Below are 15,848 nucleotides of genomic sequence, written 5' to 3' on the forward strand. Positions count from 1 at the left end.
GGAGGTGCCGTTCCCCTCACGGCTCCGTAGGCAAGCACCATGGTCTTGTAGCGGATGCGAGCTTCAACTGGAAGCCAGTGGAGGTAGCGGAGGAGCGGGGTGACGTGAGAGAACTTGAAGGTTGAACACCAGACGGGCTGCGGCGTTCTGGATGAGTTGTAGGGGTTTAATGGCACAGGCAGGGAGCCCAGCCAACAGCGAGTTGCAGTAATCCAGACGGGAGATGACAAGTGCCTGGATTAGGACCTGCGCCGCTTCCTGTGTGAGGCAGGGTCGTACTCTGCGAATGTTGTAGAGCATGAACCTACAGGATCGGGTCACTGCCTTGATGTTAGTGGAGAACGACAGGGTGTTGTCCAGGGTCACGCCAAGGTTCTTAGAACTCTGGGAGGAGGACACAATGGAGTTGTCAACCGTGATGGCGAGATCATGGAACGGGCAGTCCTTCCTCTGGAGGAAAAGCAGCTCCGTCTTGCCGAGGTTCAGCTTGAGGTGGTGATCCGTCATCCACACTGATATGTCTGCCAGACATGCAGAGATGCGATTCGCCACCTGGTTATCAGAAGGGGGAAAGGAGAAAATGAATTGTGTGTCGTCTGCATAGCAATGATAGGAGAGACCATGTGAGGATATGACAGAGCCAAGTGACTTGGTGTATAGCGAGAATAGGAGAGGGCCTAGAACAGAGCCCTGGGGGACACCAGTGGTGAGAGCACGTGGTGCGGAGACAGATTCTCGCTACGCCACCTGGTAGGAGCGACCTGTCAGGTAGGACGCAATCCAAGCGTGGGCCGTGCCGGAGATGCCCAACTCGGAGAGGGTGGAGAGGAGGATCTGGTGGTTCACAGTATCAAAGGCAGCAGATAGGTCTAGAAGGATGAGAGCAGAGGAGAGAGAGTTAGCTTTAGCAGTGCGGAGAGCCTCCGTGACACAGAGAAGAGCAGTCTCAGTTGAGTGACCAGTCTTGAAACCTGACTGATTTGGATCAAGAAGGTCATTCTGAGAGAGATAGCAAGAGAGCTGGCCAAGGACGGCACGTTCAAGAGTTTTGGAGAGAAAAGAAAGAAGGGATACTGGTCTGTAGTTGTTGACAACCATCTCCCATCTCCTCAGAGGAACTCTAGAGCTCTGTCAGAGTGACCATAGGGTTCTTGGTCACCTCCCTGACCAAGGCCCTTCTCCCCCTTATTGCTCAGTTTGGCCGGGCGGCCAGCCCTAGCAAGAGTCTTGGTGGTTCAAAACTTCTTCCATTTAATAATGATGGAGGCCACTGTGTTCTTGGGGACCATCAATGCCCCATAGCATGGTTTTTGCTCTGACATGCACTGCCAACTGTGGAACCTTATATAGATAGGTGTGTGCCTTTCCAAATCATGTCCAGTCAATTGAATTTACCAGAGGTGGACTCCCAAGTTGTAGAAACATATCAAGGATGATCAATGGAAACAGGATGCACACATTTCTAAAACCCTTTTTTTGCATTATCATTATGGGGTGTTGTGTGTAAATTAGCCTCTCTGGGCTAGGTGGGACGAAATCGTCCCACCTACTCAACAGCCAGTGGAATCCCGTGGCGCGTTATTCAAATACCTTAGAAATGCTATTACTTCAATTTCTCAAACATATGACTATTTTACACAATTTTAAAGACAAGACTCTCGTTAATCTAACCACACTGTCCGATTTCAAAAAGGCTTTACAACGAAAGCAAAACATTAGATTATGTCAGCAGAGTACCCAGCCAGAAATAATCAGACACCCATTTTTCAAGCTAGCGTATAATGTCACATAAACCCAAACCACAGCTAAATGCAGCACTAACCTTTGATGATCTTCATCAGATGACAATCCTAGGACATTATGTTATACAATACATGCATGTTTTGTTCAATCAAGTTCATATTTATATAAAAAAACAGCTTTTTACATTAGCATGTGACGTTCAGAACTAGCATACCCACCGCAAACTTCCGGTGAATTTACTAAATTACTCACGATAAACGTTGACAAAAAACATAACAATTATTTAAAGAATTATAGATACAGAACTCCTTTATGCAATCTCTATGTCCGATTTTAAAATAGCTTTTCGGTGAAAGCACATTTTGCAATATTCTGAGTAGATAGCCCAGCCATCACGGGCTAGCTATTTAGACACCCACCAAGTTTAGCCCTCACCAAAGTCAGATTTACTATTAGAAAAGTTTGATTACCTTTGCTGTTCTTCGTCAGAATGCACTCCCAGGACTTCTACTTCAATAACAAATGTTGGTTTGGTTCAAAATAATCCATAGTTATGTTCAAATATCCTCTGTTTTGTTCGTGCGTTCAAGACACTATCTGAAGGGTAAAGAAGGGTGACGCGCCCGACGCGTTTCGTGACAAAAAAAATCTAAATATTCCATTACCGTACATCGAAGCATGTCAACCGCTGTTTAAAATACATTTTTATGCCATTTTTCTCGTAAAAAAGCGATAATATTCCGACCGAGAAACCGTGTTTACGTTCAAAGAGAGAGAAAATAAAAACATGGGGTCGCCTCATGCACGCGCCTCAGTCTCATTGTCCTCTGATAGACCACTTACCAAAGGCGCTAATGTTTTTCAGCCAGGGGCTGCAAAGACATCATTCAGCTTTTTCCCGCCTTCTGAGAGCCTATGGGAGCCGTAGGAAGTGTCACGTTACAGCAGAGATCCTAAGTTTTCAATAAAGAGAGTCAAGAAGCCCAAGAAGTTGTCAGACAGGCCACTTCCTGTAAGGAATCTTCTCAGGTTTTTGCCTGACATATGAGTTCTGTTATACTCACAGACACCATTCAAACAGTTTTAGAAACGTTAGGGTGTTTTCTATCCAAAGCCAATAATTATATGCATATCCTAGTTTCTGGGCAGTAGTAATAACCAGATTAAATCGGGTACGTTTTTTATCCGCCGTGCAAATACTGCCCCCTACCCCCAACAGGTTAATGAAGACATTTTTCATTTAATCCATTTTAGAATAAGGCTGTAGCGTAACGAAATGTGGAAAAAGTCAAGGTGTCTGAATACTTTCCGAATGCACTGTATCTATGAAGCGTAACATACCTAAAGTAGATTGTGTGAGAGGTTCTGTGAAGGGCCAGAACAATTTAACAAGGCGTGTGGGAATCCCATTATTTACACTGCTAACCCCAGCAGACACCTCTACTCTGACTGCAACTGCTGGTGGGCTCTGCCTGCCAAAAATACCCAGAGAAGCTGCAATTAAAATGTGATTCATATGTGACACCTTTGTGCATGAAAGTTTGTTTAGCTAAAGTTGAATCTCTCCCCCACTTTAAAGTGCTTGCAGCCAGGGAAGTCCACCAGTCAAGCAAATTAGTCTCTGTTTCAGTCTGGCAAGATGGGAGTCTGATAGGGACTAGGGAGGTACACTGGGAATCAAGTTGAGGACTTTAGTTTCTCTGACAAACACTGAAAATGTTCACTTTAGTTTGGCTACACAATATAGGCCTAAGGGACCACACACACAACGCACCGAATGATGATCTGCCATTCATCTGCAGTTCGGCGCGGTGTGTTTTAGGGACCACCCGCTGCTGTCTGTCTGCAGTTCGGCACGGTGTGTTTTAGGGACCACCCGCTGCTGGATGTCTGCCGTTCGGCGCGCTGTGTTTTAGGGACCACCCGCTGCTGGATGTTTGGCGCGGTGTGTTAGGGACCACCAGCTGCTGGATGTCTGCCGTTCGGCGCGCTGTGTTTTAGGGACCACCCGCTGCTGTCTGTCTGCCGTTCGGTGCGGTGTGTTTTAGGGACCACCAGCTGCTGTCTGTCTGCCGTTCGGTGCGGTGTGTTTTAGGGACCACCAGCTGCTGTCTGCCGTTCGGTGCGCTGTGTTTTAGGGACCACCCGCTGCTGGATGTCTACCGTTCGGTGCGGTGTGTTTTAGGGACCACCCGCTGCTGGATGTCTACCGTTCGGTGCGGTGTGTTTTAGGGACCACCAGCTGCTGTCTGACTGCCGTTTGGTGCGGTGTGTTTTAGGGACCACCCGCTGCTGTCAGACTGCCGTTCGGTGCGCTGTGTTTTAGGGACCACCCGCTGCTGTCTGTCTGCCGTTCGGTGCGGTGTGTTTTAGGGACCACCCGCTGCTGTCTGTCTGCCGTTCGGTGCGGTGTGTTTTAGGGACCACCCGCTGCTGTCTGACTGCCGTTCGGTGCGGTGTGTTTTAGGGACCACCCGCTGCTGGATGTATGACTGCCGTTCAGTGCGGTGTTTTTAGGGACCACCAGCTGCTGTCTGTCTGCCGTTCGGCGCGGTGTGTTTTAGGGACCACCTAAGAATTGGATTGCAAATTATGGCCAGCACACTGTTCAGAGCTGCTAAGTACTCTGGGCTGGCAAATGTTACCGGTGTGTCCGAGCCTTAAGATGATGCTCTTCTGCTACAAATGTCATATAGGCTACTGTTGTCTTGCTTACTCCTATATGGTTCATAAGGCCAGATTCCCAGACTCATAGTATAGATTAGATATCAAGTTACCTGACATCGGCAAATAAGTCTGCGATAAAAGTTGCCTGAAGAGTGACATCATGTTTAAGTTTAATTTTACTTTGCTTAGTTTCTCTGCTTGGTATCCTGAATATGTTTTCATCAAAATCATCTCTGCTCAAACAAACCTTAAAGAACATCAGAGTTCCCACAGTGCTCAGGATCAAGTAACCTTTGTTCTCTGTTGCCACAGCAACTATACCTGAGTCTTTGTTCCTGAATAATACAGAATAAACAGAAGAAGAAAGCGGTCACAGGATTCTTATTTTCTTAGGTGTAGGAAACCAAGGCTAATTCCTGGACATTGGAAGATATGTTGCACACAAGGAGGTTATTTCCTCTGTAATTTATCAAAACCTCCTCTTTCTCCTCCCTCTTTTCGGGCACTAATTTATTTTCTCATGTGAAAGGTAGAAATACTGATTGGGTGTTTCAATGGCAGCAATAGCAGGAGTAGTAGCAATAGCAGGAGTAGTAGCAATAGCAGTAGTAGCAGTACTTGCAGCAGTATAGTAGTGGTAGCAGTAGTAGCGACAATAGCAGCAGTATAGTAGTGGCAGTAGTGATAGTAGTGGCAGCAGTATAGTAGTAGCAGTAGCAGTATAGTAGTGGCAGTAGCAGCACTATAGTAGTGGCAGTAGCAGTATAGTAGTGGCAGTAGCAGCAGTAGTAGCAACAGTAGTAGTGGTAGTAGCAGTATAGTAGTGGCAGTAGCAGCAGTAGTAGTGGTAGTAGCAGTATAGTAGTGGCAGTAGCGGTAGCAACAGTATAGTAGTAGTAGTAGCAGTAGTAGCAGTAGCGGTAGTAGCAGCAGTATAGTGGCAGTGTAGTAGAGGCAGTATAGTAACAGCAGTATAGTAGTAGTGGCAGTAGCAGCAGTATAGTAGTAGTAGTAGTAGTGGCAGTAGCAGCAGTATAGTAGTGGTAGTAGCAGTAGTAGCGACAATAGCAGCAGTGTGGTAGCGGCAGTAGCAGCAGTGTGGTAGTGGCAGTAGCAGCAGTATAGTAGTGGCAGTAGCAGCAGTATAGTAGTGGCAGTAGCGGTAGTAGTGGCAGTTGCAGTAGTAGCGACAGTAGCAGCAGTATAGTAGCGGCAGTAGCCGCAGTATAGTAGTGGCAGCAGTATAGCAGCAGTGGTAGTAGCAGTATAGTAGTATAGCAGCAGTGGTAGTAGCAGTAGCAGCAGTAGTGGGAGTGGCGGCAGTAGCGGTAGCAACAGTATAGTAGTAGCAGTAGTATAGTAGTAGTGGTAGTAGCAGCAGTTTAGTAGTGGCAGTATAGTAACAGCAGTATAGTAGTTGTGGCAGTAGCGGCAGTATAGTGGCAGTAGCGGTAGTGGTAGTGGCAGTATCAGCAGTATAGTAGTGGCGGTAGCGGCAGTAGCAGTAGTGGCGGTAGTGGCGGTAGCGGCAGTAGCAGTAGTGGCAGTAGCAGCAGTATAGTAGTGGCAGTAGCAGCAGTATAGTAGTGGCAGTAGCAGCAGTATAGTAGTGGCAGTAGCAGCAGTATAGTAGTGGCAGTAGCAGCAGTATAGTAGTGGCAGTAGCAGCAGTATAGTAGTGGCAGTAGCAGCAGTATAGTAGTGGCAGTAGCAGCAGTATAGTAGTGGTAGTGGCAGCAGTATAATGGCGGTAGTAGCAGCAGTATAGTAGCGGTAGTAGTAGTAGCAGCAGTATTATAATGGCGGTAGTGGTAGTAGCAGTAGCAGCAGTATAGTAGTGGTAGTAGCAGCAGTATAGTAGTGGTAGTAGCAGCAGTATAGTAGTGGTAGTAGCAGCAGTATAGTAGTGGTAGTAGTAGCAGTATAGTGGCGGTAGTAGCAGTAGTATAGTGGCAGTAGCAGCAGTAAAGTAGTGGTAGTATTAGCAGTATAGTGGCGGTAGTAGCAGCAGTATAGTGGCGGTAGTAGCAGCAGTATAGTAGTGGTAGTAGCAGCAGTATAGTGGCGGTAGTAGCAGTAGTATAGTGGCAGTAGCAGTAGTAGTAGCAGCAGTAAAGTAGTGGTAGTAGTAGCAGTATAGTGGCGGTAGTAGCAGTAGTATAGTAGTGGTAGTAGCAGCAGTATAGTAGTGGCGGTAGTGGCAGTAGCAGCAGTATAGTAGTGGTAGTAGTATAGTAGTGGTAGTAGTAGCAGTATAGTGGCGGTAGTAGCAGTAGTATAGTAGCAGTAGTAGTAGCAGCAGTAAAGTAGTAGTGGCAGTAGTGGTAGTAGCAGTAGCAGCAGTATAGTAGTGGTAGTAGTAGCAGTATAGTGGCGGTAGTAGCAGTAGTATAGTGGCAGTAGTAGTAGCAGCAGTAAAGTAGTAGTGGCAGTAGCGGTGGTAGTAGTAGCAGCAGTATAGTAGTGCCTTCCCTGTGGCTCAGTTGGTAGAGCATGGTGTTTGCAACACCAGGGTTGTGGATTCGATTCCCACGGGGGGGGCCAGTGCAGAAAAAAAAGAAAAACAATTCTAAAAAATGCATGGAATGAAAATGAAATGTATGTATTCGCTACTGTAAGTCGCTCTGGATAAGAGCGTCTGCTAAATGACTAAAATGTAAAAATGTAAAAAATGGTAGTAGCAGCAGTATAGTAGTGGTAGTAGCAGCAGTATAGTAGTGGTAGCTGTTGAATCATGTCATTCTGGTTATTTTTAGCCACGATCGGTGAGTCTACAGTATATTCCCACCAAAATCCATACCAATGACTCTGCATACTCCTGTGTTGTCTCTTGGACAAGAGACGGGTTGAAGACTTGAAGTCCTCTTCGTGGAAGAAGGAGATATTTTTAACACATGGCACACACTGAGTGATGGGGGGTAGTTTGGTTTATTTTCAGCGTCTACACATAAAGCTCACCCCCATTGGCCCCCCTCCTCCCTCTCTGTATGGCACACTCCCATGTCTACCGACGACAGCCAACATCTGGAAAAGTTTGTTCTCAAACTTAATTTTCCTTCTGACCATTGTGAAGTGAAGAATTTTTTTTCATCAGACTTTTTTGTTTCTATGTTGTGAACGCCTTTGACGTTCTTCTTAGACATTTGACTATATTTCGCTACACATTTCACTACACCCGCAATAACATCTGCTAAACATGTGTATGTGACCAATAACATTTGATTTGATATCCCATAAAGCTCTGGGGAAAAGAAGGGCACTAGATACTGTAGGGAATAGGGTATCATTTGGGATGCACACTGAGTAGGATGCTGACTGTTGAACCCCTATGCAGCTACACTACATTGTAGTACCAGACAGCCACGGGTGAAATATTGCATTCTTTAGCTTGGAATGTCCGGTTCACCATTCTTCCTTTGAAACCTGTGGCCTATAATGACTGTACTGATCTCCAGTATGTAACGTATTACAGAGCCCAGGTCTGCTAGCCCTCATTCACGTGGTGCTACGGTGTTTTTTGTTTTAACACCTTTGGCATCCTCCTTTGACATTTTATCATTAGTAGGATCCTACTGGTTGTTGACCCCTCCGTAGCTATTGGCTACAGTACATTGTTGTCCAAGAGAACCGAGGGTGAAACCTGGACTTTCCGGTTCATCACTCTTGCTTTGAAACCAAACCTCTGTCTGACCTACACTATAATGAATGATTGTATTGATCATCCATGTAACTTAGTAGTGATCTCAGCTAGGGCTGGGAATTGCCAGGGACCTCACGATACGATATTATCACCATACTTAGGTGCCAATACGATACGTGTTGCGGTTCTATATGTATTGCGATTCGATACTGTGATTTTATTGTGATTCGATGTTCCAGACATATTGCTCACCATACTGTATGTCTGCTGCTGAGGGACAAGAGAGAGCTATGAGAAAACAAGTTTTGATCAGTCATGAAAATAAAAGTGCTGAAAACAAATTGGCTCCCTATTTAAAAAGAAGGTGGAGAACAAGCTATGAAGGAAAAATAGCTTTTGGTGCAGGTACCGCCAACTAGAGCAAAAATAATATTGTCGATACGATATAGCATAAAAAATATGCCGATATGTAACTATCGATTTTGTCATTCCCCCCCCCCCCCTTCAGGTGGTGCTGCTCAGTGGTCATCTGGACAGCTGGGATGTGGGCCAGGGGGCCATGGATGATGGTGGTGGAGCGCTCATCTCCTGGGAGGCCTTGTCTCTGCTTAAAGACCTGGGTAAGAACCTGGGAGGCCTTGTCTCTGCTTAAAGACCTGGGTAAGAACCTGGGAGGCCCTGTCTCTGCTTAAAGACCTGGGTAAGAACCTGGGAGAACCCTGTCTCTGTTTAAAGACCTGGGTAAGAACCTGGGAGAACCCTGTCTCTGCTTAAAGACCTGGGTAAGAACCTGGGAGAACCCTGTCTCTGTTTAAAGACCTGGGTAAGAACCTGGGAGAACCCTGTCTCTGCTTAAAGACCTGGGTAAGAACCTGGGAGAACCCTGTCTCTGTTTAAAGACCTGGGTAAGAACCTGGGAGAACCCTGTCTCTGCTTAAAGACCTGGGTAAGAACCTGGGAGGCCTTGTCTCTGCTTAAAGACCTGGGTAAGAACCTGGGAGGCCCTGTCTCTGTTTTAAAGACCTGGGTAAGAACCTGGGAGAACCCTGTCTCTGTTTAAAGACCTGGGTAAGAACCTGGGAGGCCTTGTCTCTGCTTAAAGACCTGGGTAAGAACCTGGGAGGCCCTGTCTCTGTTTAAAGACCTGGGTCAGAACCAGAAACTGGGAGTTCCTTTCTCTGCTTAAAGACCTAGGTCAACACCAGAGCCTGGGAGACTCTGTCTGTGCTTAAAGACCTGGGTCAGAATCTGGGAGACCCTGTCTCTGCTTAAAGACCTAGGTCAGAACCAGAACCGGGGAGGCCCTGTCTCTGTCTAAAGATCTGGGTCAGAACCTGGGAGTCTCTGCTTAAAGACCTGGGTAAGAACCAGAACCTGGGAGATCCTACTGTTCTCAGCTCACACCCTCTTTGTCCCAAATGGCACCCTATTCCCTACTTATACTAACTACGTTTGACCAGGGCCCCTAGTCAAAAGCAGTCCACTATATAGGAAAGAGGGTGCCATTTAGGATCTAGACTATGTATCTGGAACATAATCCACTATCTCTGAAGCTCTTATTGACATGAGCCTCCAAAAAAGTTTTGTGTTTTGTATCGAGTCTATTGGCATGGGGCCGTATGTATCAAGCGTCTCAGAGTAGGAGTGCTGATTTGCGATCAATCAGTTTAGCCTTTTACATCACTAAGAATAAGATAACATGGACAGGAGAGACCTGATCCTAGATCAGCACTCTTGGTGACGCGCACTTGAAAATGCATTTAAACTGCGGTCTGCTGACTCATCAAATATAGCAATTAGCATGGCTTACTTCATTCTTTTTCTGGTCATTGTTCACTTAATAAAGTATTACTTTTTCCACATGAAGTGTAATTAGACATGTAAAGTAGACCACCGAGCTGTTTGTGCTCTCTGACTGAAAGCCTTAACGTTGACTTGAGAGAATCTTTCCTTTTTCCACTAATGTTGCAATGGAAAGTATGTCATTCCCATTGAATATGTGAAGACATTTTAATGTCTAGACAATAATAACCAGTCGCTGCTTTATTGTTCATTCTTGCGGATGGATGGATGCATAGTAAAGTACTTGGCTGAAATATGCTCAGCTTTGCCCACTATTAAAGTAGTGGACCTATCATCAATGAAACTTTTAGTCAAGATGAAGCCACGGAGCAATAATTGGTCCCTTGGGCTTTGTTCAGCTACGTCCCAAATGGCACCCTATTCCCTAAATATTCTAGTACTGTTCACCAGGGCCCAACAGTAGTGCACTAAATAGAGAATAGGTTGCCATTTGGGCCTCAACCCTAGACATGGCACTGATGTCAGATGAGGGTGTAGGCTACAGAGTCATATTAGAGAACCTCTATAGGAAGGGAGTGGCCTGCTGTCCTTTGTAGCCCACTTAAAGTAGTAGCCGTGGGGGGGGGGGGGGGTCACTTCTAGAATAACACACAGGCTGAAACCCGAATCAGATAAGTTGTCTCTGGAAGTCTTCTCAATGAATGGGGCTCATCATTGCAGTAAATGTAGGAAATATTGACTAGAGTCTGGTGAATAGGAATGTTCTGCTGAATATATGGAATATTAAACAGCCCAAGGGTTGGTGAGGAAAAGGGAATCCATTTGTTGTAAAGATCTTTTTGTTTTGCTACTTTGTTGAAATGGTTGTGGCCCATGTATGAATTGTGATTGTGTGTCCAGGTCTGCGTCCCAGAAGAACCCTCCGGACAGTGCTGTGGTCTGCAGAGGAGCAGGGAGGGGTTGGAGCGCAACAGTACTTCCAGCTTCACAAGGTACCTTTCTACCATGGTGCATCTTGTTGGCTTTTTACTGCCGATTTAACTTGTCCACTTTCACCATTATCCTCCTATCATACAGTACATCCTATAGCCCTCAATCTCAACTCTGGACCTGAAAGCCAGTTCCACTGCTTTGTTTCATCGTTCGCCTCTAATCAGGGACTGATTTAGACCTGCAAATGAGCAGGCTGCGGATCTCGCAGGGTCGGAGTTGACTAGAAATGTCCTATAAGCTCCTTTTTTGGCTAGATTTAAGACTCTTCTCTCAGCTTTAGATTCTTACACACACAGGGGTCCACTGGGTAGAGGGGTAGAGGATGTCATACAAACCATTGAAACAGCACAACTATTATGTGGTCATTCTTACATTTTCAATCGTTGGTTCCAGTCTCCTTCAGATTGTGTGCGTACCAGTAATAGCATTTTATTATCAATAGCTGATGGCTTTTCATCTACATCAGCTTGTTCTTTGCCAGTCAACATGTGGTAGAAACTGGCTTCATTCGGAGCGGTACACAGAAATGTAAACTGTTGTCAGATCTACTGAAGGAGAGCCACTGGGATGTAGGGCACTGCACAGATTGTGTAAGTCAGAATGGAGCCGAGACCACACTGTAACTGAATAGCAGCATTCTGGGAGCGTGGTGGTTTCTGTGCCTTCTAATGTGAACGCAATCAGAATGGCCAGAGGTTACATTTACGCAATAACATTTTATTTATCTAATTATCTTTCTCAAAAATGTTTGTATATTGTCCCCTACAATCTGTTCTTTAAATGTTTGTTTCCGCTCCCCCGACTTTGAATACCACTGTCTTAGATCCAGTCCAGCTGGCCCTGTATTCAGACTTTTGCAGCAAACGTTCCCAGTCGTGTTTATCAAAGAGGATTGCATTGACTGCATTGACTATCATGGAGTTGATGTTTCTATTCCACTTTGTGGGACATTCTATGCGCTCTCCCTTGCAGAAGCGTATTTGTCCGCTAGTGTCTGAATGGGGGGTGATGGTCTTTTCCCCCTACTTCTCTCACATCCTGGTAAAGCATTTTAGCTCAAACGCTGGCCAAATAAATCAACAGCCAGGAGAGATGAATGTACAAATGTATTTCTCTGTGTGTTGGGCGTGTGGTGTGCGTTCTGGCACAAAATGTTTGTCGTGCATCACCCAAGAGTGCTACACATTTGTGGTTGAAGAGGGGAGTTTCCCACCTTACTATATATTTGTATTAATTATGGATCCCCATTAGTTCCTACCAAGGCAGCAGCTATTCTTCCTGGGGTCCAGCAAAATTACAAAAGTTATACAATATAAAGTGCTTTCAGCACTGGAAAAGCACAATACAAATCCAATCAATGATTATTTACGATTGTATACCTGTTCTGCTGTCCCCCAGGTGAACATCTCTAACTTTAACCTAGTGATGGAGTCTGACCTGGGTACCTTCAGCCCCTTGGGGCTGCAGTTCACAGGCTCAGCCCAGGCCCGGGCTGTCATGGCTGAGGTGATGAAGCTACTGAAGCCCATCAACACCACCACCCTGGAGCAACACGGAGAGGGAGTTGATATAGAGATGTGGATGGATGCCGGCGTGCCAGGTGTGTAGACTCTTCTGTTGTCTGTCTGAGTCAGTAGGAGCCAGGTGTGTAGACTCTTCTGTTGTCTGTCTGAGTCAGTAGGAGCCAGGTGTGTAGACTCTTCTGTTGTCTGTCTGAGTCAGTAGGAGCCAGGTGTGTAGACTCTTCTGTTGTCTGTCTGAGTCAGTAGGAGCCAGGTGTGTAGACTCTTCTGTTGTCTGTCTGAGTCAGTAGGAGCCAGGTGTGTAGACTCTTCTGTTGTCTGTCTGAGTCAGTAGGAGCCAGGTGTGTAGACTCTTCTGTTGTCTGTCTGAGTCAGTAGGAGCCAGGTGTGTAGGCTCTTCTGTTGTCTGTCTGAGTCAGTAGGAGCCAGGTGTGTAGACTACCTTTTTTGTTTGTGTCTGTCTGGGAGATAAGCTGAGGAGGCTTCCTTGTAGTCTACTTGACTCTTGTTGACCAAAGAGAGTCTACTTGACTCTCTTTGACCTTTGTCAAATTAACAAGCCATGTTCCCCTTCTGCAGAAGTGCTTTTGACCTTTTTAAAGAGGAAGTAGCACATTTTTTCTAGACCAATTGAACATTCAGTTCCACATTGTCTCTGTGGTCATTTTTGTGGAATTGATCAGTTTCTCAAATAACGTTTATATAGAAGTGAAATATACCCTGTACTCCGATTTAAAAATAACTAGCGTTGCTACAGTATGTAGGCAACCAAATCATTTGGTATGACAGGGAAGAGGAAGTGTATTATGAAACACATCCCCACTACCGTATTTGTTGTGCTGATATTTGCTATGACAGCAGAAACTTGTCTGTAGACTAAATAAAGGGTGTGTGAGAGAGAGAGAGATGGCCTCAGCCTACCAACATGTGTTAACTCTAACCTACTTCATTAACATGGGTTTCATCCAGCACAGTTGTTTTGGGATCCCTTAAAGCTGAGGTGGAGATAAACAATGAAGCTCATTAGGAACCAGTAGAGGGAGAGGATGTTTTAGAATTCATAAAGTGTCTCAGAGTAGGCTAGATGTGCTGATCTAGGATCAGGTCCCTCACCGTCCCATCCATATAATTGTATTCATTATGATCGAAAAGACAAAACTGATTCTAGATCAGCACTCATATCGTTCGCTGAGACGCTTTATGACCACAGGCCCAGACCTCTACAGTAATCTAATGTTGATGAGTCCACTTCTCCCTCCATCAGTCCAGCTAATAGACAAGTGACTGTCCTCAGCCTTACCCAGACACAGTGTAACCACACCTGTATAAAGACTTGTTCTAACAGATCAGCCTTCAACTGTAAAGGAACTGTTTCAGGAATGACATCACCTTATCTCAGTGGAAAAGTAACTATTCTGGGTGGATGAATGGTGTAACCAAGAGAGGGGCTGTTCATTGTGAGGGTTCATCAAGCCACAATGTTAAACAAATGAATCACCAGACCAGCTGTCCAAACACCTCACTCTCATTTCACAAAATGGCAAGAAGTCTATGAGTTCGTCCCAAATGGCCCCCTATTCCACATATAGTGCACTACTTTTGAACAGGACCCATAGGTCTCTGGTCAAAAGTAGTACACTATGTAGGGAATAGGGTGTCATTTGGGATTCACACTAAATGTAATGCAGCTCCATCCAATGACCTTTCACTACACACATTCCTTCATTTTTCCAGAGTGAAAATGTTGTTGCTTTTTCTCTCTGTTACAGTGGATTTGTGAACATGGTTGAGACTACAGTTGCTTCACACATCAGTACCACCAGAGCCAGTCTCCTAGCATTGTCTCCCTATTTCACTTCTGGATTGTCCTTACAAATCAACATAAAGGGGAAAGGACATAACAGGATCTCTGTCAGGTAGAATACAAGACAGAAAGCTAGATGTTTAACAGTCTCTCTATCAGGTAGAATACAAGACAGAAGGCTAGATGTTTAACAGTCTCTCTATCAGGTAGAATACAAGACAGAAGGCTAGATGTTTAACAGTCTCTCTATCAGGTAGAATACAAGACAGAAAGCTAGATGTTTAACAGAACATTAGATTTCTTCCTAGCAGTACCTTGGGAATGTTAGTGTCAGGAAGGGCTGCTGCATCGTGCTGTTTCCAAATGGAAACTGTACAGGGACCGGATTGCCAAGCTAAACGCTAACTGCTACCAGATGCACTTCTACTGCTCTGGTTCCCCCTGCTCATACTTACATTCACTTGCAAAAGAAATGGGAAAGCATAACATAATGGGTTTGTAATGAACTCTGGGTTTAGCTTTGTCAACAGTGATCATGGTGAGAATGTGATTTGATTAGAATCTCATTGTCTCTTTAGAAGTTAGAATACAGTAGTATGCACTGCACATTTAATCAGTCATAATGGTACGTTCAAGGACTCAGAGACACACAAACAAACCAACCAACCAACCAACCAACCAACCATCATTGATGTAAGTGACTCCTTACCGGTTTTGTTCTGTCTGTCCTCCAGGAGCCAGCCTGCACGTTGCAGACAGTAGATACTTCTGGTTCCACCACACCAACGGGGACACCATGTCTGTTCAGAGCCCCATAGAAATGAACCTGTGTTCGGCCCTGTGGGCGGTGGTGGCCTACGTAGTGGCTGACCTGGAGGAGATGCTGCCCAGGTAGTCCACTAGGACTGTCCTGCATCCCAAACGGCACCCTATCCCCTGTATAGTTTTGGGAGAAGAATGCACTATAGGGAATATGGTGCCATTAAAAATGCTTAACTGAGCATTTCTTTTTGAGTGATTGTATGTTTTTATGTTGTTTGTCCTCCAGAAGGGCTTCCTGCAGTAACCTCTCTGTGAAATTATACCCCAGACTGGTTAAGTGGCTAAAGAAGAATTGTGTGTATAAATCACACAATGTACAAAATGGAATTAAGTGTTTATGGCATATTTGCAGTCTTTATTTTTTTTAATAATGAACGCATATGTACTGCATGTTTCATGTTGACTGTCATATCTAATCTGCCAATAAAGCTGTGCATTTCTTAGACCATGGTACATGTGTATTTTGACTGCCTCATTCATAGATGGAAGAGACTAAGGGGGACTTTCCTGGAAAACAGCCCAATTAGACCAAATCTAAAACTTGACCTTTAACCTAACCTTAACCTAATTTTGACCAATTTGGAAATTCAACATTCGTGTGCTGGTCAGGCACTTAGTTTTTTCCGTGCTTGGGAAGTTTAGACACAGGAAGTGATGGAGGTCTGGTGCCAGACTGGATAAACCTGGTTTACAAGGCGATATCTTTATGACTTCCCTCTTCTTACCAGACTGGGCTATTCTATACTGAACAAAAATATAAACATGTAAAGTCTTGGTCCCATGTTTCATGAGCTGAAATAAAAGATCCCTGAATTGTACCATACACACAAAAAGCTTCTCATATTTGTGCACA

At 45.1% G+C, this 15,848-nt stretch overlaps 1 protein-coding gene across 1 annotated transcript in view; it reads left to right on the top strand.

Moving 5' to 3' along the window:
- pgcp (Plasma glutamate carboxypeptidase) overlaps window positions 1–15,448 on the top strand; it is a 33,288-nt gene extending 17,840 nt beyond the window's left edge. The window contains exons 5-8 of the mRNA NM_001140442.1: window positions 8,559–8,670; window positions 10,754–10,845; window positions 12,245–12,446; window positions 14,908–15,448. Of these exons, the coding sequence (NP_001133914.1) occupies window positions 8,559–8,670; window positions 10,754–10,845; window positions 12,245–12,446; window positions 14,908–15,068 (567 nt within the window). The 3' untranslated portion in view covers window positions 15,069–15,448. The remainder of the gene's footprint in view (window positions 1–8,558; window positions 8,671–10,753; window positions 10,846–12,244; window positions 12,447–14,907) is intronic.
- The last annotated feature ends 400 nt before the right edge of the window (window positions 15,449–15,848 follow it).

This window comes from Salmo salar, chromosome ssa02, assembly GCF_905237065.1.
Source record: "Salmo salar chromosome ssa02, Ssal_v3.1, whole genome shotgun sequence".
Classification (NCBI taxonomy): domain Eukaryota; kingdom Metazoa; phylum Chordata; class Actinopteri; order Salmoniformes; family Salmonidae; genus Salmo; species Salmo salar.